Source organism: Sus scrofa, chromosome 17 (genome assembly GCF_054392235.1).
Source record: "Sus scrofa isolate SSC_HxYL_T2T_F1_AM1 chromosome 17, Sscrofa_HxYL_maternal_Yorkshire_Landrace_v2.0, whole genome shotgun sequence".
NCBI classification, from domain to species: Eukaryota; Metazoa; Chordata; class Mammalia; order Artiodactyla; family Suidae; genus Sus; species Sus scrofa.
This window is the reverse complement of record NC_139399.1, coordinates 66211219-66234009: the sequence shown is the minus strand read 5'-3', so window position 1 is coordinate 66234009 and position 22791 is coordinate 66211219. Positions and strand designations below refer to the sequence as shown.

Here is a 22791-nt window from a genome sequence, read left to right as displayed (position 1 = left end):
AGAGAGCCGAGGTGCGGGAGGAGGACTGTGGGGCCAGGCTGTGTACACGGCGCCTCTGAGGAGGGCTCATGTCCCTCCAGAGGCGGAAGGTGGCCTTCCCGGCAGTTTGGCTGAGATGGCCCTTGAAAGAGGTGTAGGGTTGGCCAGCGTTGCTTGATTGTCTCAAATAAGTAGAACAGGAAAATCAAGTCCCGCCCGCACACACGCTCACCCCAGGGTTTTCTTTTGCAGCCTTTTTTTTCCTTTTGGAATCTGCCTCAGGTCAGGCCGGAGGCGTTGCTGCATTTGTCAGCAGTGTTGTTCCATTCGTTGCCACCATGTAGACTCTGGGTCCCCCCCTCCCCACTGCCTGGTCCCAAATGGAGGGGGGTCGGCGGGAACGCTGAGATGTGTAATGTCACAATGGGACACCAAGTTCCTGCCCATCAGGTGACCTGAGTCAGTGTTTGCCATTCACCGTCAGCCTAAAAGTCATAAACAAGGCCAGGTTCTGGAAGCCGTGATGAAAGCCACACCTCGAAGGGGAATTTCCATGTTTGCTGGCGTAGAAGGGATGCCTGCCCGTGGATTAGGTTGGTCTTTTCAGGCAGCCCGTGGACTAGCGCCAGCAGTAACCATCATTAGCCCGCAACGATGTGCGATGTGAAACGTTCGGCATCGGACGGATGCACTCGTCCAAGAGCTAATAAATCAGCATGGGTCTCGTTAGAGAATGGCAGTTATATGGAGAAAGTTTGCCTGTGCAACGTGTGCTGAAATTTAGTGGAGTCAACGAGGACCCGCAGGGTGTGGGGGTCAGGCTCCCCCCAAAAGCCGCGACGCCTCAAGCATGCTCTGTATCTTCAGAGGGTCAGGCTTGTCTAGTCTAGCTTTTAGAAACAGTCCCAGTTTAAGACTCTGCATTAGTATTTATAAGCCTGTTAGCAAGAAGAATGAAACCACTTTAAATAATACATTAATGGATGGTTTGGTCTAGTTCCTCCCCAAATCATTTAAGGCCTTACAAAGACTTCGTTCTTGTTCATTGAAGAGTGGCTAATGAGAAGCGCTAAGAATGATCAATTATGTAAGTTCTACATTAATACGTTTCTCTTTCTTTCTTTCTTTTTTTTTTGAATACTCATTTTGAAAACAAGGCTAGACTGCTTCTTGGCCACCATCAACCAGGCTTCTAACCTTTTGAAACGGACACGGACAGAGCGGGTCCCATTTGTCCTGCTCTCCCAACCAGTGTCCCCCAGTGCTGTGTTAGAGACAGCACGTGGGACTGCGTGGATCATTGGGCTGGCCCAGGGTGGCGTTTCCCACGGAGTTACGGTGACAGGATGACATGCTGAATGCAGAGTCGTAACTCCTGGCAAGGCTGGGGCACGATCCTTAGTGAAAACGCTGGCCGGGGTGGACGGGCTAGAGCGTTCTGCCTCCGTCTCCACCTCGTTCACATTGGGGCCAGTGCGGTGTCTTACTGGGCATGTTTTATTGGGTTTGTCTTTCCTCCCCTTGTCACTTCAAACCAGTCCTGGGGTGGCTGCACAGTCAGGGCTCGGCGGCTTCGTGGGAAAGCCCTGGCTTCCTGACCCACTGACGGCGGCCTTCACCCGTCGAGCGCTCTCTCCCCTTTCCCAGATCCTCTCCGTCTCTTCCCAGGTGCCCGACTCCTGCTCCATCCTTGGGGCCCGACTCAAATCGCACTTGCGTTCCAGGGAACCGGCTCCCGTGGCCTCCTTCCTCCACGCGGCAGAGCGGCTATCCTCCGCTGGTTTCTGTTGTATCCAGCGGCTCTTGTCACCAGGGGCTTGTAGGTTGTTACGAGTGGGAAGATCTTTGTCCCCCTGGGAGCTTTTGGAGCCTGGGGACCAGGCGTTTCTCACTCGGAATCTCCGGTGCCTCTGCCGGATGTTGTTACCACGGTTTACCGTTGTCACCGGCAAGTGTCCATGGTGGGGAGAGCGTCTGTGATGGGTTTGCTGGTAACGTGCCTTCTGTTTTGGTCCTAGACCTTTGTAGCCTTTTCTTGATGTAAAATGACCTGTACAATTTCTTTTCTTTCTCTTTATTGGGTTTTATATATATGGGGACCTTTGAACCTGTAAAGCACATTCATCTAACATTATGCTTAAAAACATTAATGTGTACCTAACCTGTTTCATTTTATTTTTTTGTTTTTGCTTTTTTAGGGCCGCACGTGCGGCACATGGAGGTGCCCAGGCGAGGGGTCGAATCGGAGCTTTAGCAACCGGCCTATGCCACAGCCACAGCAACTTGGGATCCGAGCCGAGTCTGTGACCTACACCACAGCTGGCAACAACACTGGATCCTAACCCACTGCGTGAAGCCAGGGATCGAACCCATATCCTCACGGATCCCAGTTGGGTTTGTTAACCGCTGAGCCACGAAGGGAACTCCAGTGCCTAACCTGTTTTAAGATGGGTGGGTGTCTTGTGAAAAGCAATGACAGGGAGTTCCCGTCGTGGCTCAGTGGAAACGAATCTGACCAGTATCCATGAGGATGCAGGTGTGATTCCCTGGCCTCGCTCGGTGGGTTATGGATCCGGCATTGCTGTGGCTGTGGTGTAGGCTGGCAGCTGTAGCTCCAATTCAACCCCTAGCTTGGGAACCTCCATATGACCCGGGTGTGGCCCTAAAAAGACCAAAAAAAAAAAAAGAAAGAAAGAAAGAAAAGGCAGTGATACCCAGGCATGTGCTCAGGTGTCTGTTGTGTGTTCACCACAGCAGCCTCATCCAGGTTATTTTGTGCTCCTGCCTGTTTTCCGTGGTGGACGTACTGGCAGTGTGCGTTCTTTGTGGTAGGTAACCCTTGAAAAACCAGTTAGCGTAGAGGAGTCTAAATCCTTTTGTCCCCCAGAGTTGTAGCTTCCAGAAATATATTTAATGAGGAAAGAGTTCTTTGTTGTTGTTTGTTTTTAACTTCGTCATGTAGCACCAGGGTCAAAGAATAATAATTCTGTTATGCTTCGTAAACTGACGAGGACGTCATGGAAGAGGAGCCAGTCTTGGCTTTGGTTGTGTGAACTCAAGGTTACTGCTTCAGACCAGCTGGTTTTGGTTGGTTGGTGGAGGTGAGCTTTATCTCTCTTAGCTGGTCAGCTGGGTTTTTAAACTTGGATGGTCCCCCCGGAGGGCAGGTCTAAGCCACAGCTGTCGATGTGACTGAGTTGCACCAGAGTGGCTGGGACATGGACCCTACAGTCCAGGGAGCCGTTGGCACATGGGCGTGCAACACGGACGGGGTGCTGAGCAGCAGGTGTGATGGGAGGGGCATGCACCCCTATAAAGCAAACAGCGCTGCTTCTAAGCACGTCCCCCACTGGTCTCCGTTAGCTTTAAATTATTAGTCATTTTTGGTAAAGGGTCAGCGGTGCCTGTGTAAACTTGCCAAGGAAACTAATATGTGATGGAAACTTATAAAGCAGCTACTGCTCCAAATTCATCATCGAGCAATTAGCAAACAGAGCCAGTCATGACCAAATTGCTGTTTAAATGTTTTCAATGGAGCCAAGAAGGCCCAAAGGGGTATTACAAACTACTTCCTGCTCTTTCTTTCTTTCTTTCTTTTTCTTTCTCCCCCCCCCCTTTTTTTTTTTTTGTCTTTTTGGGGCTGCACCCATGGCATATGGAGTTTCCCAGGCTAGGAGTTGAATTGAAGCTGCAGCAGCTGGCCTACACCACAGCCACGGCAACACCAGATCTGAGCTGCGCCTTCGACCCACACCACAGCTCATGACAACACCGGATCCTTAACCCACTGAGCGAGGCCAGGGATCAAACCTGCGTCCTCATGGATGCTAGTCAGATTGGTTTCTGCTCAGCCACGATGGGAACTCCTAGAAACTTTTCTTTTCTTTTCTTTTTTGGCCTTTTGTCTTTTTAGGGCCACACCTGCAGCATATGGAAGTTTCCAGTCTAGGGGTCAAATCAGAGCTACAGCTACTGGCCTACCAGCCACAACAACGAGAGATGCGAGCTGAGTCTGAGATCTACATCCCAGCTCACGGCAATGCTGGATCCTTAACCCACTGAACAAGGCCAGGGATCGAACCTGCCTCCTCATGGTTGTTAGTCAAGTTCGTCAACCTCTGAGCCAGATGGGAACTCAAGAAACTATTTTCTCAAGAAGGCTTTCCTTTCTGTATGGTAGTAAGCGTTCATAAATGGAGTAGGTGACTTTTTTTTTTTCCAAATGTGAGAAAATACAATGAAAAATTTTAAACAAGGAATTATTTATATCCTACTTCGTATTAGATTTCTAATTTGAATGCCGAAGATTCCTGAGGTTTCTGGGTGACCTGGACTTGAAGTATTGACTGCTCCTGGTACAGCCGGGTCCATGGGCCTTCACTCCTTATTCCCATAAACAGTTGCCAGACAATGTGCTCTCTTGGCAGTGGCTAGGAACGTACATTCTAGAAAATTCTTTCTAAGCACAGGAGTCCTTTTATGTGTTGCTGTCAGAAGGCACAGCAAGCTCGCTCCACAGACCTTTGCCATTTGCTCACTCGTTCATTCCGCCGCTTTTGCTGACTGCCTGCTGTGTGCCCCGCGTATGTCCAGGGGTCAGTAAAAGATTTTCGCCCTGGGGGCACTGATGGGGGGCGTGGGAGTGGACTGGCTGATGAACCGTAGCTGTAGCAAGTAAACCTTCTGGGTGTGAGAGGGTGATACGGTCTCTGGAAAACTAGAAGCGTGGGTTGGGGTCGGGGTAGGAGGCATGCAGTTCACAAAAGCTGGTCAGGGGCGTCCCTGCGAGGATGGAGGTGCAGGAATTTTCACCGGAAGACGGAAGTGATCAGCCAGGACGTCTTGGGGGAGCCGAGCTCTAGGCACAGGGAACCGCCGTGCCATGTGGTGGCCCTTAGCCAGGGAAGTCACTGGGGCGTGGCTGGAGGAGAGGGCAGTGGGGGGGGCACATGAGGTCAGAGAGGTCGGGGGCCGGGCAGCTCTTTCCTGCGACCCAACACCCCTTCTCTTGGGGACCATCCAGTCACCAGGGGCTGCTCAGGGCACCTGCTGCATCTTCTCTTTCACAGTGCTTCTCACCTGGGGACACGTGGCAGTGTCGGGGATGTGTTTTGATTTTCACACATGGATGAGAGGATGCTCCTGGCATCTGGTGGGTTGAGGCCAGGAATGCTGCCAAGCGTCCTGCAGCGGGCAGCCCCCTACGGCGAGATGAACACATCAGCAGTGCCGAGGGTGAGAAATCCTGCTGTTTTTATATAGTTCATCAGCTGTTGAATGATTTAGTTTGTCTTTGAAGACTTAATAAAAAGAAAGCATTAAGACGTCATGGGAAGAGGTTATCAATCACGGTACCTGGTCAGAATGCCATCACAGTTGACATTGAAGATATCGCTGGCTATTTTCATTCTCTGTGGAAGGGCTTCCAAATCTTCCTTGTGCATACACTTTCGTAAACTCGCGTGCTTTTGTGCAGCAGCTCCAAAAAATAATTTTGGGGGGCCACGCCTGCAGCATGCGGAAGTTCCCGGGCCACGGATCAGACCCGAGCCACAGCAGCAACCTGAGTCACAGCAGAGACATCACTGGCTCCTTAACCGACTGTGCTACCAGGGAACTCCCCAAAATTTAGTATGTTATTCACCGGTAGATAGCAATAATCCCACTGATAATCTCATTAATTTGGATTCAAGTAGGATTTGGAAAGGGGCTAGGATTTCGATTCACACAAGGAAAGATATTTGCCTATACATATACGTATATGTAGTATTTGGAATAAAAGACACTGTTATTCATATATGAATGTGATGCTGTTAACGGGAATATTTCCCTTGGGTTACACTAAGCTGGTAGTTTTTATTTTTATTTTTATTTATTTTTTGTCTTTTTGCCTTTTCTGGGGCCACTCCTGCAGCATATGGAGGTTCCCAGGCTAGGGCTCTAACCGGAGCTGTAGCCACCGGCCTATGCCAGAGCCACTGCAACGCAGGATCCGAGCCGCGTCTGCAACCTACACCACAGCTCACGGCAATGCCAGATCCTTAACCCACTGAGCAAGGGCAGGGGTCAAACCTGCAACCTCATGGTTCCTAGTCGGATTCGTTAACCACTGCGCCACAACGGGAACTCCTGAGCCTATAGTTTTCAGAAGTCAGTCATTTGTGTGCTGTGTTTCCTAGTTCTGCTTTATCTATATACTACCCGTATTTTTCTTCATGTCAAATAATTTATTTAAACACATCTTGGGAGACTCGTGTGAGTTGCTCAACATGGAACTTATCCATAATATCGTAAGACAGAAATAAAATACCATTATAAAGTTCTAGGTGAACCCAGTTGTCTGCTGAAAGTTCTGAGTATGAGCCCTGCGCTGTGTTCCAAAGGAGGATAACCCATCTTGTAGGACGTGCTCAAGACATGCTAGTGCCCGAAGGACGCTTTCTTTGATTAATCAGAGAATTGAGCAGGGAGTACCTTTCCCACTGTGTGCTTTGGTGATATTTAATGCCCCTTCCCAATGTCACACTGGTAGATCTTCTGTCCTAAGCTGTCCATACCGAGGCCGAGTGATGGCTGTGCATTTGCAGCCCAGCTGGCGAGGTTGAGCTGCAGGCTGAGCATGCTCGGCCACCAGCAGCCCTGGTAATGCAGAACTTTCCCAGAGAGGCAGTCGTGAGATAACCTGGTTCTTTGTTCTGTATTGGACTAAAACTGTCTTTCAGTTTCTTAAGATAAAAACAGAAATCTCTTTAATTTATTTATTTATTTTTGCTTTTTAGGGCCACAGCTGCGGCACATGGAGGTTCCCAGGCTAGGGGTCCAATCGGAGCTACACCTGCCGGCCTACACCACAGCCACAGCCACATCAGATCCGAGCCACATCTTCGGCCTATACCACAGCTCACAGCAACACCGGATCCTTAACCCACTGAGCGAGGCCAGGGATCAAATCCACAACCTCGTGGTTCCTAGTCGGATTCGTTTTCCTCTGCGCCACAACAGGAAGTCTGAAATCCCTGTAATTTAGATTTCTTCCTTTTTTCAATGAGTTTTTTTCTTCCCTCTGCACCTCTTTGCATTTTTTTTTTTTTTTTTTTTTTTTTTTGCTTTTTCAGGGCCGCACCTACAGCGTATGGACGTTCCCAGGCTAGGGGTCAAATTGGAGCTGCAGCTGCTGGCCTACACCACAGCCACAGCAACATGGGATTTGGGCTGCATCTGTGAGCTATACCACAGCTCACCATGACCCTGGGTCCTTAACCCACTGAGCAAGGCCAGGGGTCAAACCCAAGTCCTCACTGATGCTAGTCGGATCTGTTACTATTGGCCCGCAGCGGAAGCTCCTACATAGTTAATTTATTTACCAAAATTGAATTCTAGTATATTCATCGTTGGGATAGATGAATGCTTTTGATTAACTCATGCACTTTAAATTGGATGTTGAAATTCATTTTATTTTAGCAGTTATGTGATCATTTTGACCTGCGTTCTGTCTTGAAACTAAGATCTCTCATTTTTGCAAGCAAGCAAGATGTGTGAATTAGTGTCTTGGCGTCTTTATGTCGCAGACTATGGGTGCAGGTCCCAGGGCATGCGTTTATAAAGGCGAGCTGCTACACCTCACGTTTCTTTCTGTGGAAACTAGATTTTTCTCAGCCTCTCAGGGTCTGTTAGACTCTCATGAATTGAATCCAGGTAATTAAAGTCTCAGGAGACTGATTTCTACAGAAACCAATATTTATTTATTAAGTGTTGGCTGCGCATCAGCTGTTCTTTGACATGGTCCCAGGGTTTCAAGGGCCTCCAGCACTAGCTGTGAAGACAGAAACAGTCTACTTAGAGTTAATAATGCACCACTTTGCATGATTGAAAACTGACAGCTGTATAGTTCCATTGATTTATGTTATAATTCTCATCCTATAGTAATCTGCATGTGATATGTTGTACACTATGAAGTTACAGTTTTTGATTTGTATTGGTTTAAACCGTCATGATTATTTTGAAGAAATTAGGAGGAAGAATAGTTTTAACAACATTTACCCAGGGAGTTCCCGTCGTGGCTCAGCGGTCATGAACCTGACTGGTGTTCCTGAGAACAGGGGTTCAATCCCTGGCCTTGCTGAGTGGGTTAAGGATCCGGTGCTCTGTTTCAGCTCCTGGCCTGGAATCTTCCATATGCCGAGGGTGCGGCCCAAAACAAAAAGATGAAAAAAAAAAAAATTTCCCCACATATTTACCATTTTCAATGGTCTTAATTCCTTTCGAAGATAAACTTTCTAAGGGGCATCACGCTTCTTCAGCCTGTGGAACTTGGTTGAGCGTTTCTTGCAGTCTGCTTTTGCTGGCAGTGTGGAAAAAGGGTGTGTTAAAAAGGAAATTCTTTGTGTGTGTGCTTTTTTTCTTTTTTCTTTCCAATCTGACCGTGTCTTTATTTCATCATCCTTCCCGAAGGGTATGTCAATGGATGTCAAGTTCTGGATGGACATTTGTTCTTTCAGTCTTTTTTTTTTTTTTTTTGGTCTTTTTGCCTTTTCTAGGGCCGCTCCCCTGGCATATAGAGGTTCCCAGGCTAGGGGTCTAATCAGAGCTGTAGCTGCCAGCCTACGCCACAGCCACAGCAACTCGGGATCCAAGCCGTGTCTGCGACCCACACCACAGCTCACAGCACGCTGGATCCTTAACCCACGGAGAGAAGCCAGGGATTGAACCCACAACCTCATGGTTCCTAGTTGGATTCATTTCCTTTGCACCACGAGGGGAACTCCTGCTTTGAGTGTTTTCTCTTTTAGCTAGTTTATGTTTTCTGTTTGTGTATTGAGTAATTTTGGATTGTAACCTGGCTATTGTAAATATTATGTTCTGTAAATATCTCTGGATTCTGGTGTATGTCTCCAAAGAGTGTGATTTTTCTGTTTCATTTTATTCATTTATTTATTTATTTTTGCCTTTTCTTTTCTTTTTTTTTTTTTATGTTTGCACAGCATATGGAGGTTCCCAGACTAGGGGTCAAATTGGAGCTGTAGCTGCTAGCCTAGGCCACAGCCGTAGCAATGCTGGATCCTAGCCGCATCTGCAGCCTACACCACAGCTCAGGGCAATGCCGGATCCTTAACAACTGAGCGAGGCCAGGGATCGAACCTATGTCCTCATGCATACTAGTCAGGTTTGTTTCCACTGAGCCATGACGGGAACTCCTATTTACTTTACTTTACTTTACTTTGTTTTGTTTTAGTAGGAACTTAAGTTGGCTGAGGTCAAACTGTTGCCACTGTCACTCCTGGGGTGGATGGAAGCCCAGAGCTCAGTTCAGTTTTCTTAGCCTTAGCTGTGCTGGAGTTTGCCGCACAAACGCTCGGTTTAGGAGTCAAGACAGAGTTTGGGCCGAGTTTAATACAAAGTCCCCTCTCTGTTGTTTTCCTTTTGGGGACATCCTTCTGCCCCCGCCCCCACCCACGGCCCCCTGGTGGCTGTGGCTGTCCTGAACTCTGGAGGTAGAAACATAAGCAATACCAGTATGTAATGTGCTCGGTGATTGAATAATAATACTAAGAGCAGCTGATATTTTCAAAGTGCTTATGTGTGTCGAATGCCGTATAACTACATCTATCTCCTGTCATTTAATCTGCACCACAACAATCATCTGAAGTCATCGTCCATTTTATCAGAGTGAGAAGCCGAGAGCCAGAGAGGTAAGGTATTTATCCAGAGTACAGAGTAAGAGGCAGAGCTGGATTTCAGAATCAGGTTTTTTGACTCAGGGCCCGACACTTTTGTGTGTGTGTGTGTGTGTCCACCCTGCAGCACATGCAGTTCTTGGGCCAGGGAATCAGATCCCAGCTACAACTGCAACTTACGCCAAAGCTGCAGCGATGCCAGATCCTTTAACCCACTGCGCTGGGCTGGGGATCGAACCTGCATCCTGCCGCTGCAGAGATGCCACTGATCCTGCGCCACAGTGGGGACTCCCCCCACACTCCTGTCGATCACATGTTACACCTCTGACATCTTTTAAGTGAGAGGTCTGGAATTTCATCTTGTATTTTTCTATTTTCTTTAGCTGCCTTTCTTTGCCGTTGATCTGTGGTGCATCTAAGTGTAAGTGTGTTATTAATCATTCAGTTCAGGATTTGTACTTCTTTAAATTGAATATTCAAATTGAATATTCATCATTTTTTTTCCCCTCCTGGAACATCGTTCGTTGGTCATTAACTCTTTGAACCTCGCCCCTTCCTATCTTCACCGATCCCTTTTTCTGGAATTCCCGTTGGACTTAATCTTGGACATTCGTGTTCCGCTCCTCATGCGCCTTAGTTGCTGGCCCGTATTTTCCACTCTTCAGTTCTCCGTGCAGTGTTCTGGGTGATTTGTCAGATCAATCTTCCAGCTCACTAACTCTCTCTTGAGCGATGTCTAAACGGCTATTTAAACCAGCTACTGAATTCTTAATTAAATTGTCTCTCTCTTTCATTTCTACTTGGTTCTTTTCCAAATGTGCCTATTACTCCCATTCCCACTCTCTTTTTTTTTCATTAGGATATCTGCTTTCAAAATCCTGCTCAATTCTGTGCATAATTATTTGATAATCTATTTTAAGTTTTTCTAATATTTCTAATCTTGAGGTGCAAATTCTCCTTTGCTGTGTCTACTAACTCTTCTTCTTAATGGTTTGTAACCACCTATAGTTTGAAAAAATTTTTTAATCACATGTTTATCTTCAGCAGGGATTATTTTATGCAGTTGCTTGCTTATTGGATTGAGAAAGTCTTTAGAGCAGCTTGTTTGGAGTTCCTCTTGTGGCTCAGTGGGTTAAGAACCTGACACAGTATCCGTGAGGATGTAGGTTTGATCCCTGGCCTCTGTGGATTAAGGAAGGATCTGGTGTTTCTGCAAGCTGTGGTATAGGTCACAGACGTGGCTCAGATCCGGGGTTGTCGTGGCTGTGGTGTAGGCCAGCAGTGCAGCTCTGATTTCAGCCCCTAGCCTGGAACTTGCATATGCCACAGGTGCAGTCATAAAAAGGGAAAAAATAATCAAAAAAAAAAAAAAAAGAAATAAAGAAAGAAAAAAAGAAGAGCTAGTTTGCTTCACCAGAGCTACCTGGAATTAGAATAAATCTGGGCAGTGCTCCTCCCAGTAGCTCGGTGTGGGGCTCCTACACTTTATAGGTCGTTGCAAGTCTGGACTCTATAGTCATGGACCATGCACGGCTGCGGCTTTGATTTCTCAGGAGTGACTACTCCTTACCCTGCTCCCGCCCTAAGTGTAGTTCCTTTTCCATAGGGGTTTTATATTTTTCTTTCAAATTCACCCTGTGGCTCTTTATCCTCCTACGAGTGTCATAAGGATCTGGCATTGTCACTTCTGTGGTTCAGGTCACTGCTGTGGCTCGGGTTTGATCCCTGGCCCAGAAACTTCTGCATGCCACAGGTGTGGCCAAAAAAAAAAAAAAAAAAAAAGCCAAAAACCCAACCAACCAACCAACCTAAAACCCTTGTGCTTTAGACCTACCTGTGTGTAGGTGGTCAGTGTTGACCACGGAGTGTCATGTCACACTCTGCTGAAGCAGTTGTATGCTTGGGTGCTCTCCAGGGGCTGCTCTGCTGTGCCCCCGTCTCCTGAGCACCCACTGCCTTGGCCTCCTCACGCTTCCTGCAGGGGAGCCAAGACACCCCTGCCACCCTCGGGCTCTCCTTGTTTGCGACCGTCCTCCGAGAGGTCCTGGTGCCGGCTGCCTGTCTGTGGTCTAGTGCTTGACGACTGTTTCATTGATTTTCTCGCCTGGGCTTCTAGGCAGGAACCTCTGTCTCTGTGTGGCCCTCGAGGGTCTGGAAGTGGAGGGCTCCCCTGCCTTCCTTCAGTTGCCTCGGGGACCGTACCCATTCCCTTTGGCTCGGTGGTTCTCTCCGCCTTCATCTCCGCAGGCTTTCCTGCACATCTCTTGCAAGAGCCCTGGGCTGGAATGCAGAACCTTTCGTGCTAAGGATCCCATTTCTGCTGCCAGTGTTGGGGGCACAGTCTGTAAAATGAGGGAATTTTTTAAGAAAATTTAATTTATTTTTATTGGAGTAGAATTGCTTTACAATGTTGTGTTAGTTTCAGGTGCACAGCAAAGGGATTCAGTTATACACATACATATATTCATTCTCTTACAGATTCTTTCCGCATATAGGTTATTACAGAATATTGAGTAGTTTCCTGTGCTGCACAAAAAATGAGGGAATTTATCAAGGCCTGTTCTAAGGTTCCGTCTTGCTTCTTTATGATTCCATATTATAACTTTTTTTCAGTGTTTGGTGTGTTTCTTTTGTTTTTGTTTTTGCTTTTTAGGGCTGTACCTGCAGCATATGGAGGCTTTTTAGGGCTGTACCTGCAGCATATGGAGACCCCAGGCTAGGGGTCTAATTGGAGCTGTAGCCGCTGGTCTGCACCACAGCCACAGCAATGCTGGATCCTTAACCCACTGAGCAAGGCCAGGGATCAAACCCGCGACCTCATGGTTGGATCCCCACGCTGGGGGAGGCGGGGGTTAAGATGTGATGGTGCCCCAGCCAGTGGAAAGACAGGTACAGAATCACCGAGGCCAAGGATCTTGGTGCGTTGGAAGAACTAAGAGAAAAAGCCACTGTGGCTGAATCCCAGATGGAGAAGAGGGAGGGGGTGCTTTGAAAACGAAAAGTTCGATTTCCTCTCTGGCAGTAAAACATATTGCAGCCTCTGGAGTGTGGCTGTTTGGGGTTCAAAGTCTGACCCTGAGGCTCTCTAGCTGTGTGACCTTTGGCAACTTTGTTAAGCTCTTTAAGCTTCAGTTCCCTTAACAGACACATGAACCAGTGTGGTTATTGTCAGGGTTTAGTGGGCTGTGCCTGTCCAGAAAGTTCTTAGCACAGCTCCTGGCTGGTAGCAAGGAACCAGTCAAGTTTCGTTCTTGTCCAGTATTTTATGGATTATAGCTTTTATTTCCATGTATATAGTTAGTGTAGTTTTTATATAGTTAGTGTAGTAGAATCATCAGTATGCTCTAATAACAGTTATTCTTTTGTAGAACTGATTGCTAAGTTCTTCCTTCTCTGATAAACAGAGTTTTTTGAAGGATGCCTGGGTGTTTTCTGTTACTTTAAGACAGGAGTGAGTTCTTCACCCAGGAGGTACACACTTGGGCCTCAGGAGATCTTTTGAAACCTGATGCTTATGAAAAGCGTTGAGTTTGTGTGTTTGTGGCTATCGCCAGGTCCTGGAGCTGTCTGCGTTGACCTCACTGCTTTATAGCTGGGTCCACAGTGCTCTGTAAATGTGCGTGGGGTGGAGGCTGCAGGTTCCTCCTGGGCCTCAAAATGCATTGAAAATAGCTCAGACCGGAGTCCCCGTCATGGCTCAGTGGTTAACGAACCCGACTAGTATCCATAAGGATGCGGGTTTGATCCCTGGCCTCGCTCAGTGGGTTAAGGATCCAGCGTTGCCGTGAGTTGTGGTGTAGGTCACAGATGGGGCTTGGCCCAGTTGCTGCGGTTGTGGTGTAGGTCACAGATGCAGCTGGGATCTGGCGTTGCCGTGAGCTGTGGTGTAGGTCGCAGACACAGCTCAGATCCCACGTTGCTATGGCTGCGGTGTAGGCTGGCAGCTGTAGCTCTGATTCAACCCTGAGCCTGGGAACCTCTGTATGCCGCGGGTACGGCCCTAAAAAGATACAACAAAAGAAAAAGAAAATAGTGACCGTGGTTGGGGGCCTGGTCCCCCCCAGCAGGGATCCTGCAGAGAAATGACATATCTGATTGTGCCCCACACATGTTTTTTTTCACAAAAGTGTAATTCTTTATTAAAATTCTCTGGGTAACCGTTATGCAGTGTACGTTTTAAATAGGCTCTAATTACTAGCCTAAAAGAATTAGTCGAGAAAAAAAATGTGGCTAGTGTTTCAAAGAAAAGTAAGCAGCTGAGCATAAACGTGTCCTCCCTAGTTTTCGACTCTCATCAATTACCGCCTAAGTTAACCAACCACATTTTCCTATCTGCCAGGTGGGCACCTGCACTGGTCATGTTTTGCACTACTCTTGCACCAGTCGTGTTTCGCACCCAGTTATTCCAATGCATGGAATGGAAAGGAAGCCTTTAAGCCCCTGAAGCGCGGGCGTGTGGAGGGTGGAAGTGGCGGCCAGGGTCAAGGCCGGATCATGAAGGGCCAGATCCCATCGGTCTTTTTTTTCCCTCTTTTTAGGGCTGCACCTGTGGCATATGGAGGGTCCCAGGCTAGGGGTCCAGTCGGAGCTGCAGCTGCCGGCCTACACCACAGCCACAGCAACGTGAAATCCAAGCTGTGTCTGCGACCTACACCACAGCTCACAACCACGCCAGATCCCCCACCCACTGAGCGAGGCCAGGGATCAAACCCGCACCTTCATGGGTACTATTCCGATTCATTTCCGCTGCACCACAGTGAACTCCCCCGCCGATCTTCACATGCATGAACTCACTTGTTCCAGCATCATCCAGACAGGGCCTTATGTCCCCTATGTATCAAAATGTAGGAGTGTAGACAGGTTAGGTCCCTTACTCTGGTCACGCAGCTAGTGAGTAGTAGCTGGGGGACTCATTCTGTGCCAGGGGGTGGGGGTTGGCTGCAGAGTCCCTGAGCTCAGCCGCCCAGGATGATGGAGGGTGGTGCTGGCGCCCAGGCGGGGGCACAGGAAAAGCAGCCTTGAGGAGGAAGGGGCAGCGTGACGGCTGGCCTTTTAGGCCAGAGTGAGTTGGGGGCACCTGATGGACATCCACGCGGAGGGGTCTGGCTGGTGTGGCCAGGCGGGGGGTGTGTGTGGGGGTGGGAAGGGACGTCTGCTGAGTGCCTTCAGGCCAGGACAGATCCGCCGCGGGCTTTCCGCCAGTCTGGCTTAGGGGTCTTTTTCTTTTGCCTGTTTGCAAGGTGTTTGCGTAGAGCTCCGTGGACATTTTTCCCAAGGGCAAGTGAGCATCCTTGTCAGTAGCTTCTGTGTCCCCGATAGCAGAGAGCTTCCCCCCGCGGCGGTGAGAGGCCATGCGGCATCAGACAGCCTAGGAGGCGGCGCTGGGCTCTTTTGGTGGCTCTGGCCTCAGCCCCCTTCTCTTGGGTTGTCAGGTCTGCAGTTCTCAGAGGCGGCAGCTGGGAAGGACGACGGCAGGACCGGGCCCCCTCTTTGCCCAGGTGCCACCTGTCACGGATGAGGCGCACTTACAGGTGTGGTCTCCCTCTTCCCCTCTAGATGGATTTGAGGAGTTCGGGCCAGATGGTCACCGATCGAGGGTGACAGCCTTCTCGGACATTCCGGACCAGGAGAACCTGCCACCGCTCACTTGCCTGGAAGAGTCCACTTTCAGCGATAGCATCTTCAAGCCGTAAGCCCAGCCCGTCCTTGGAGCGTCACCGCTCTCTGCCGTGGCTGGTTTAGGCGGCCACCGGTCTGTGACAGCTTCTGGGGACTTGAGGAGGGCAGGGCACGCTCTCATTTTGTGGAGAAAGCAGCGGCCGGGGTCCCTCTCAGTTCTCAGGCGCCCAAACCTGACTCAGCCGGCGCTTCCCTCTGCCCAGACGGGAGGGGCCTCCGTCCTGTCCTGTCCCGGCTCACCCTTCCAGGCGCTCCTTCCTGCCCCTGCCGTGCGGCTCCCCGGGAACAGCCCTCTGGACGCCCCCCGCGGCCTCTCCTTGTCCCCGGAGGACGTGTTCCGTCGCCCTGCGTGCCTTTTCTTGCTTCCACTGCTCTGTTGCAAGGTGATAATCGGTGCTTTTACATTGGTTACGTCACAGGAGGCTCACAGCAGTTGCTGCTGCGTGAGCCCAGCTTTTGTCCCCGTCTCACCAGCGGGCAGGTGACGGCCTCCTGGCAGCTTCCCGGCCGCGGCATGATGAGTTTCTTCATTTAAATGTGGTCCATGGTTTATCACCTTCTTCTTTGATTTTTTTTTCTGGTGCTTTTCAAGTCCCGTGTAGCCCATCTGCCTCCGCCAAGGCCACCACGGTATTTTCTCACCCCATCTCCCTGAAGTTGTATTGTTTTCCGAGTCACCTCTGGATCCACAGCCCCCCACATGGAAGTGCGTGTTTGTCTGAGATGTGCGGGGGGAGGCCGGTTTCCTTCCCTCGGGCTGGTCTCCAGTTGCCCCAGGGCCCCTTTCGGCAGGTGCCTCCTTTGTGCTCCGACACCCCCTTGGTCTTCCGTCGGGGTCCACTGGTAGACTCTCCAGCCCGCCGTGTGGGTCTGTTTACCTGCCGTGGCACTGGGACCCCACTAGGACCGCCGACTCTTGATCCTGCAGCTTTGTTCTCAGAGTCCTGGTGTCGGGCACAGAGTCCTACGGCTTGGTTCCTCAAAACCGTCCTGGCTGTTCTTGGCCCTGTGCATTTCCAAATGTATTTTAGTGCCAGTTTATCAACTTCTAGGCAAAAAACCCACAGCCTTCTGGCATTTTCATTGGCATTGCATTGCATCTATAAATCAGGATGTAGAGAATTGACATCCTCGCAGTGTTTCGTTTCCCGATCCTCCCGTTTTTAATATTTTCTTCAGCTTCCTCGTGCGTGTGTGTTTGTACACACATATATCATCCACATAAATAACTACAAAACTATAATACCTGGTTTTCTGTCATAGAAGTCTTCTGTATCTTGTTAGATTTAGTTCTTAGGTATTTGATCTTTTTTTTTTCTTTTTTCTTTTCAGGGCCACACCCAGAGCATGTGGAGGTTCCCAGGCTAGGGGTCAAATCAGAGCTGGAGCTGCCGGCCTACCCCACAGCCACAGCAGCAACAGATCTGAGCCGCATCTTCAACCTACACCACAGCTCATGGCAACATGGATCCTTTAACCCCCTGAGAGAGGCCAGGGATTGAACCCACATCCTCATGGATACTAGTCCGGTTCTTAACCTGCCGAGCCACAGTGGGAACTCTGGTATTTGATCTTTTATACTTCTGTGAATTGTATCATTTCTTAACATTTATATTCTAATTGTTGCTGACATATGAAAATGGAATTGATTTTATATTTTGATTTCATTTCCATTGATTATGCTAAGTTCACTTATTAACTTATAATAACTTTCCTATGGATTCTGTGGGTTTTTTATGTACTAGGGTGCTGTTGTCTGTGAAAAATGGTGGTGTTATTTCTTCCTTTCGTATCTTGTTTTATTTTTTTAGAAGATGCTTATTAGTTTAAGAAAATTTATATTTCTTTATATTTCTATTTTGATAGGAGATTATTTTTAAACTTTAAATGATAATCTCAGACCTCCAGAAAAAGTTCAAGAATAGTAGAAAGAATTCTTATACATCTTTCACTCCGACTTGTCACTTGTTAACATTTTGCCAGGTTTGATTTATATCTCTTTATTTTTCCTTTCGTTTCTAAACCCTTTGAGAGTAAGTTATATATTTTATGTTGCTTTTCCTTTAAATACTGCAGTGTGCATTCTTCTAAGAACAAGGACATTCATCATGCACTTGCATGATCCCAGCACAATGATCAAAATCCGGAAATTTAAGCTGGAGACAGTGCTGTCATTTAACGTATAGATTTTAGTCAAATTTTGCCAGTTGTCCTAATAGTGTCCTTTATAGCTGGGTTTTTTATTTGATTTTTAGCATCATGTGTTGCATTTCATTTTCTTGTTTTTTTTAGTTTCCTTTCATCTCTAACAGTTTCTCAGCCTTTCTGTGCCTCTCGTGATACTATTGACATTTTTGAAGAATACAGGTTATTTATTTTATTGAACAAAATCTCTAAGCATTTTCGGAAATCCTCGGTGGGGTCTAAATTTTGTGCCCTGCTTCTTTTACATCTATTGAGATGACCAGATATGTTTTCTTCTATCATCTCTTTCTTTTTTCTGGCTTTCTTTAAAACTTCTTCTAGGAGTTCCCTGGTGGCCTACCGGTTAAGGAATCAGTCTCGTTACCTGCTGTGGCTCGGGTTTGATCCCTGGCCCAGGAGCGTCTACGTGCTGTGGGCACAGCCAAAACAGTAGTAATAGGGTAAGACTTCTTCTTTGTGAACTGGACCACATACAGGGAATTGGATAAAACACACATGCAACGTCACGAGCCGTGCACACACTGCTCATGTGGCCCCTACTCCGGCCACCCTGGGGGAGTGTCCTCCCCCAGTTCCTGATGCCACCAGATTTTGTGTTTCTCACATCCTCCGTTCCCTTCGAGGGTTAGCGCCTGAGTTTCTGCCTCCAAGGAAGATAATTTCATTTTATTGTTTCTGAACTTGAGATACAAGAAATCGTATGGGCTGTTCCACCTTGTGATTTGTATGTGGTCTTGCGTTCGTTCCTCTGCCAGCAGTGCCCTGTGGTTTGCCCATGTTGGCCTGTGTCTCCTGTTGTCGCAGCAGCTCCAGCTTTCTGCTGGGAACACTCAGCAGGGCGCACTCCTGTGCACAGGTCCTGGGTGCACACGGGGGCGCGTTTCTCTGAGGCGCGTATCCAGGAAAGAATTATTACGTGACGGGCTATGCTTATCACCTGCGTGAGTGACGGTGCCAGTTTTCCAGAGCGGTTGTCGTGGTTTACACTTCCAGCCTTCCCCTTCGTCTTATCTGCCAAATCGTGTTGTCGGATTTCACACGCGTAGCCAGCCCGGTGGTGTGGTGGTGTTTGTAACGGCATCGCTTTGTGATTGTAACGTACATTTTCCTTGTTTGTGAGTGTGGACACCTTTTCCAGTGCTGGTTGAACACCTGAATTTCTTTTTTGTGACGTGCCTCTTTAAATCCTTCGTCTTTTCTTATCGGATTGCAGGCGTCAGGGTGCGCTCTGGATTCCTACCTTTTGTCAGCCCTCCCTCCCTCAGTCTGTGGCTTGTGTTTAGCTCTCTTTATGGTGTCCTTCTGGTGACCAGAAACTACTCATTTGGATGTAGTTAAATTTATCAGCATTTTCTTTTATCCTTGGTGCTTGTTGACGTGTCTTTAAAATGTCTTCCTATATCCCGAGATCATAAACATGTTCTTTCATGTTGCTTTAAAGGCTTCAGTTTTTGTTTTTGTTCTTTTTTCCTTTCACATTAGATCTATAATCCATCTGCAATTGATTTTTCTTCTTGGCTGCGCCCGAGGCATGCAGACTTTCCTGGGCCAGGGATCAAACCCATGCCACAGCAGTGACCATGCCTGATCCTTAACCCACCGAGCCACCAGGGAACTCCTGAAATTGATTTTTATTCATCGTGTGGAAGAGCAGTTCAGCTTCTCTTTCCTAACACCACTTACCAAAAAATACATCCTTTTCCCAGAGCCATCTCTGTTTAATCCAGCATCTGTTTATGACTGTCTGTGCTGCTGCTTCTCCCCGGGGTCGTGGAGTGCTCAGTAGTCTGCGTTGTGGACTCTTTCATCCTCCAGTGGTCTGTCTGTCTCCCTCTCAGCCAATGCCTTGGGGCCTTGATTACTGTAGCTTTGCAGTAAGTCTTGATATTTGGCAGAGCAAGAATTCTCACCTTGGTTTTCTTCTTTGGCGTGACTTGTTATTCTTGGTCCTTTGCATTTCTGTACAAATTTCAAAATCAGCTCATCAGATTCTAATGCAGCAAAACAAAAGCAACACCTATTGGGCCTTTGAGAGTTTGCCTGGACTCTCTCTGTCACTTTGCAGAGAACTGCTGTCTCCATAGTATTTAGACTTCTGCTCCACCAACATGGTATATCTTTCTCTTTATCGAGGTTCTCTTTAATGACCCAATATATCAGTTTGGTCATTTGCTCTGTAGAAGTTCTGCGCCTTTTTTGCCCGTGTGTTGTGAAGGAAATCTAAGCTACATCATTTTGCCCAGTTAAAGACTTTAACTGCGGTATCCTTATCACACTTAAGAAGCTTACCAGTAATGCCTGCCAGTCAGCCCAATCTGTGTTCAGTTTTCCCTGACTGTCTCAAAATACTTTATTATGGTTGGTGGGTTTGAATCACCATCCACGTGAGGTCCACACGTTTCACTAGGTAGACGCGTCTCTGAAGTCTTCTTTGGTTTATCGTGTTTTCCTTTCGATGTGAAGTTTCTTTTCCTCTCTAATTGGTTCTCCCTCTCCTCCTTCCTGACATCCTTTATTCGTGGAAGGGGGTCATTAGTCTTGCAGAATTTTCCACATTCTGGATTTGGTGGTCCTTGTTCTCATGGTGTAATTTAACCTGTGCCTTGGTTCTCCGTGTTTTCTGCAAACTGAAAATTAAACTTGGAGAGTTGATTAGATTCTGCTTTGGTTTTTTTAGATGATACTTCCCGGGTTGTTTTGCGTACTCGTTAGTACAGAACATCAGGAAGCACATGTCTGGTCGTCCCACTTTCAGAGACGTTAGCAGTGAGCAGCGGGCGCAGGCGCTCAGTTCCTTCTGTATAAAACGCCTCCCCAGCCTTTCTTGCAGTGATTTCAGTGCTCACAGAGCGCCGTCGCTTGGATCGGTTATTTCGTTGTGTTGGAAAGTGGTGATTTCCTTTGGGGTGTCTGTGAAATCTGTAGTGTGGCCCCATTTCCCTTCCCGGGGTGGGTTCTTGTTGTCCTTTTCTCTTTTCTCCCTGGGCTGATTCTTACCAGAGGAGTATCAATTGTAGTAGTTATTTGGAAGAATCAGGTTTGCCTTTGAATTTCTTCTTCTTCTTTTTTTTTTTTTTACTTTTGTTAGGGCTGCACACGCGGCATATGGAAGGTCCCGGGCCAGGGGTCAAATCAGAGCTACAGTTGCCAGCCTCCACCACAGCCACAGCAACGCTGGATCCTGACCCCACTGCAAAAGGCCAGGGATGGAACCCACAACCTCATGGTTCCTAGTTGGGTTGGCTTCCCTGGCACCACGATGGGAACCCCTGCCTTTGAATTTCTATGTTGTATGTTTATTTTCAAGTTCAGTAATTTCTGCTCTAATCTGTATTATTTTCTTCCTTGGAGGTTTTTTCCTTTCTTTTTTTCTTTTTACGGCTCCACCTGTGGCACGTAGACGTTCCCAGGCCAGGGACTGAACTTGAGGCACAGCTGCAGCCCAAGCCACAGCAGTAACAACAGGGGTCTTTAACCCTCTGTGCACCAGGGAAGTCCTGCTCACGCTTTTATTTTTACCCTGTTTGTACCTTATATTTAAAGCGTGGTTATTGTAGAAACCACCTAGTTGGGTTTTGCTTTCTTATCCAATTTAAGTCTTTTAATTTGTTCAGGTCATTTACATTTGATCTTACTATTGATATGGTCTGGTTTGAATCTACTGTCTTGCTCTTTGTTTTCTATTTGTCCCAATTCTTCTTGCTATTTTCCTTTTTTCCCTTCTTTTTAAGAAAAACCAAATGTTTTTTCATAATTTCAATTTATCTCCACTATTGACTTTTTTTTTTTTTCTTTTTAGGGCTGCACCTGCAGCATATGGAGGTTCCCAGGCTAGGGGTCGCATCGGAACAGAGCTTTAGCCACTGGTCTACACCACAGGCACAGCAATGCCAGATCCGAGCTTTATCTGTGACCTACACCACAGCTCACGGCAACGCTGGATCCTCAACCCACTGAGCGAGGCCAGGGATGGAGAAACTGCGTCCTTTTGGATCCTGGTCAGATTCATTTCCACTGAGCTGCGACGGGAACTCTCACTTCTTAGTTCTACTTCGTTTAAAAATTTTTTATTGGTTTTTCTAGGGATTATCATATATTCCTTTAACTTATCACAACATATGTTCAAATAAAATTATACCACTATGCATGCAGGCAGATTAGAGCCTAAGAACCTTAAAGCAATAGGCTCGTCTCTCCATGCCCATCCTTGGTGCTGTTTTTCTACGTTTTATCTCTGCCCGTGTCACAGACCCTACAGCACCTGTTACTCCGCTTGTTTCGGATAGTCCACCGTCTCTTACAGCAGCTAAAATGAGAGAAGTATTTTTATATTCACTCTCATTGTTACCATTTTTGTGCTTTTTATTCCTTTTGGTAAAATGTCCATTTCTGTCAGATATCCTCTTGCTTCAAGAACTTCCTTTAACAATTCTCGTTAGTTCAAGACTGCTGTCGATAAATTCTCACACCTTTTGTCTGTTGGAAGGTTTTAATTTCACTTTTTTTCTTTAATTAACAGACTTTATTTTTGTGAGCAATTTGGAGTTTGCAGAAAAACTGAACAAAAAGTGCAGAGAGTTCCCATATTCCTTAACTGTCCAAGCTCGTCCAGCTTTTCAATAGACCTGCAGCGTGTGAATCAGATTAATCTTTTTTTTTTTTTAAGGGCCACACCTGCAGCATATGGAAGTTCCCCAGACCAGGGGTCAAGTTGGAGCTGCAGCTGCCAGCCTACATCACAGCCACAGCAATGTGGGATCTTTAACCCACTGAGCACGGCCAGGGATTGAACCTGCATCCTCATGAATACTAGTCGGGTTCTTAACGTGCTGAGCCACAGTGGGAACTCCAGACTTACTTTTTAATTTTTCACTTTTTAATTTTTGGCCATGCCCACCACATGTGGAAGTTCCCGGGCCAGGGATAGAACCTGTGCCGCAGCAGTCACCCTAGGCACAGCAGTGACAAGGCTGGATCCTTGACCATGAGGCCACCAGGGAACTCTGAGTCAGACTTGTTCTAAAGCCCTAGTCTGATGTCCTGGTGTCCTCGCCCTCCGTGTCTCCCTGCCCGACCCCGGCTCTCCCTGCCTGGCTCTTCTGTGTCCTTCTTGTCTCAAGGTCCTCGTTGCTGGACGCTTGTCATCGATTTTCCTGCCTCCTTCCAGGCCTGTGAGCTGCTCCTGGAGCTTACTGCCTCTGTGCCCAGGCTTCTTGCCCCAGCCTGGCATGGGTGGGGCTCAACTCGTGACTGT

The 22791-nt window shown here is 47.7% G+C and overlaps 1 protein-coding gene across 1 annotated transcript in view; it reads left to right on the top strand.

The window, feature by feature from the left end:
• LOC146395405 (uncharacterized) overlaps positions 1-22791 on the top strand; it is a 67452-nt gene that overhangs the window by 10432 nt on the left and 34229 nt on the right. The window contains exon 4 of the mRNA XM_085003182.1: positions 15210-15342. Within this exon, the coding sequence (XP_084859308.1) occupies positions 15210-15342 (133 nt within the window). The remainder of the gene's footprint in view (positions 1-15209; positions 15343-22791) is intronic.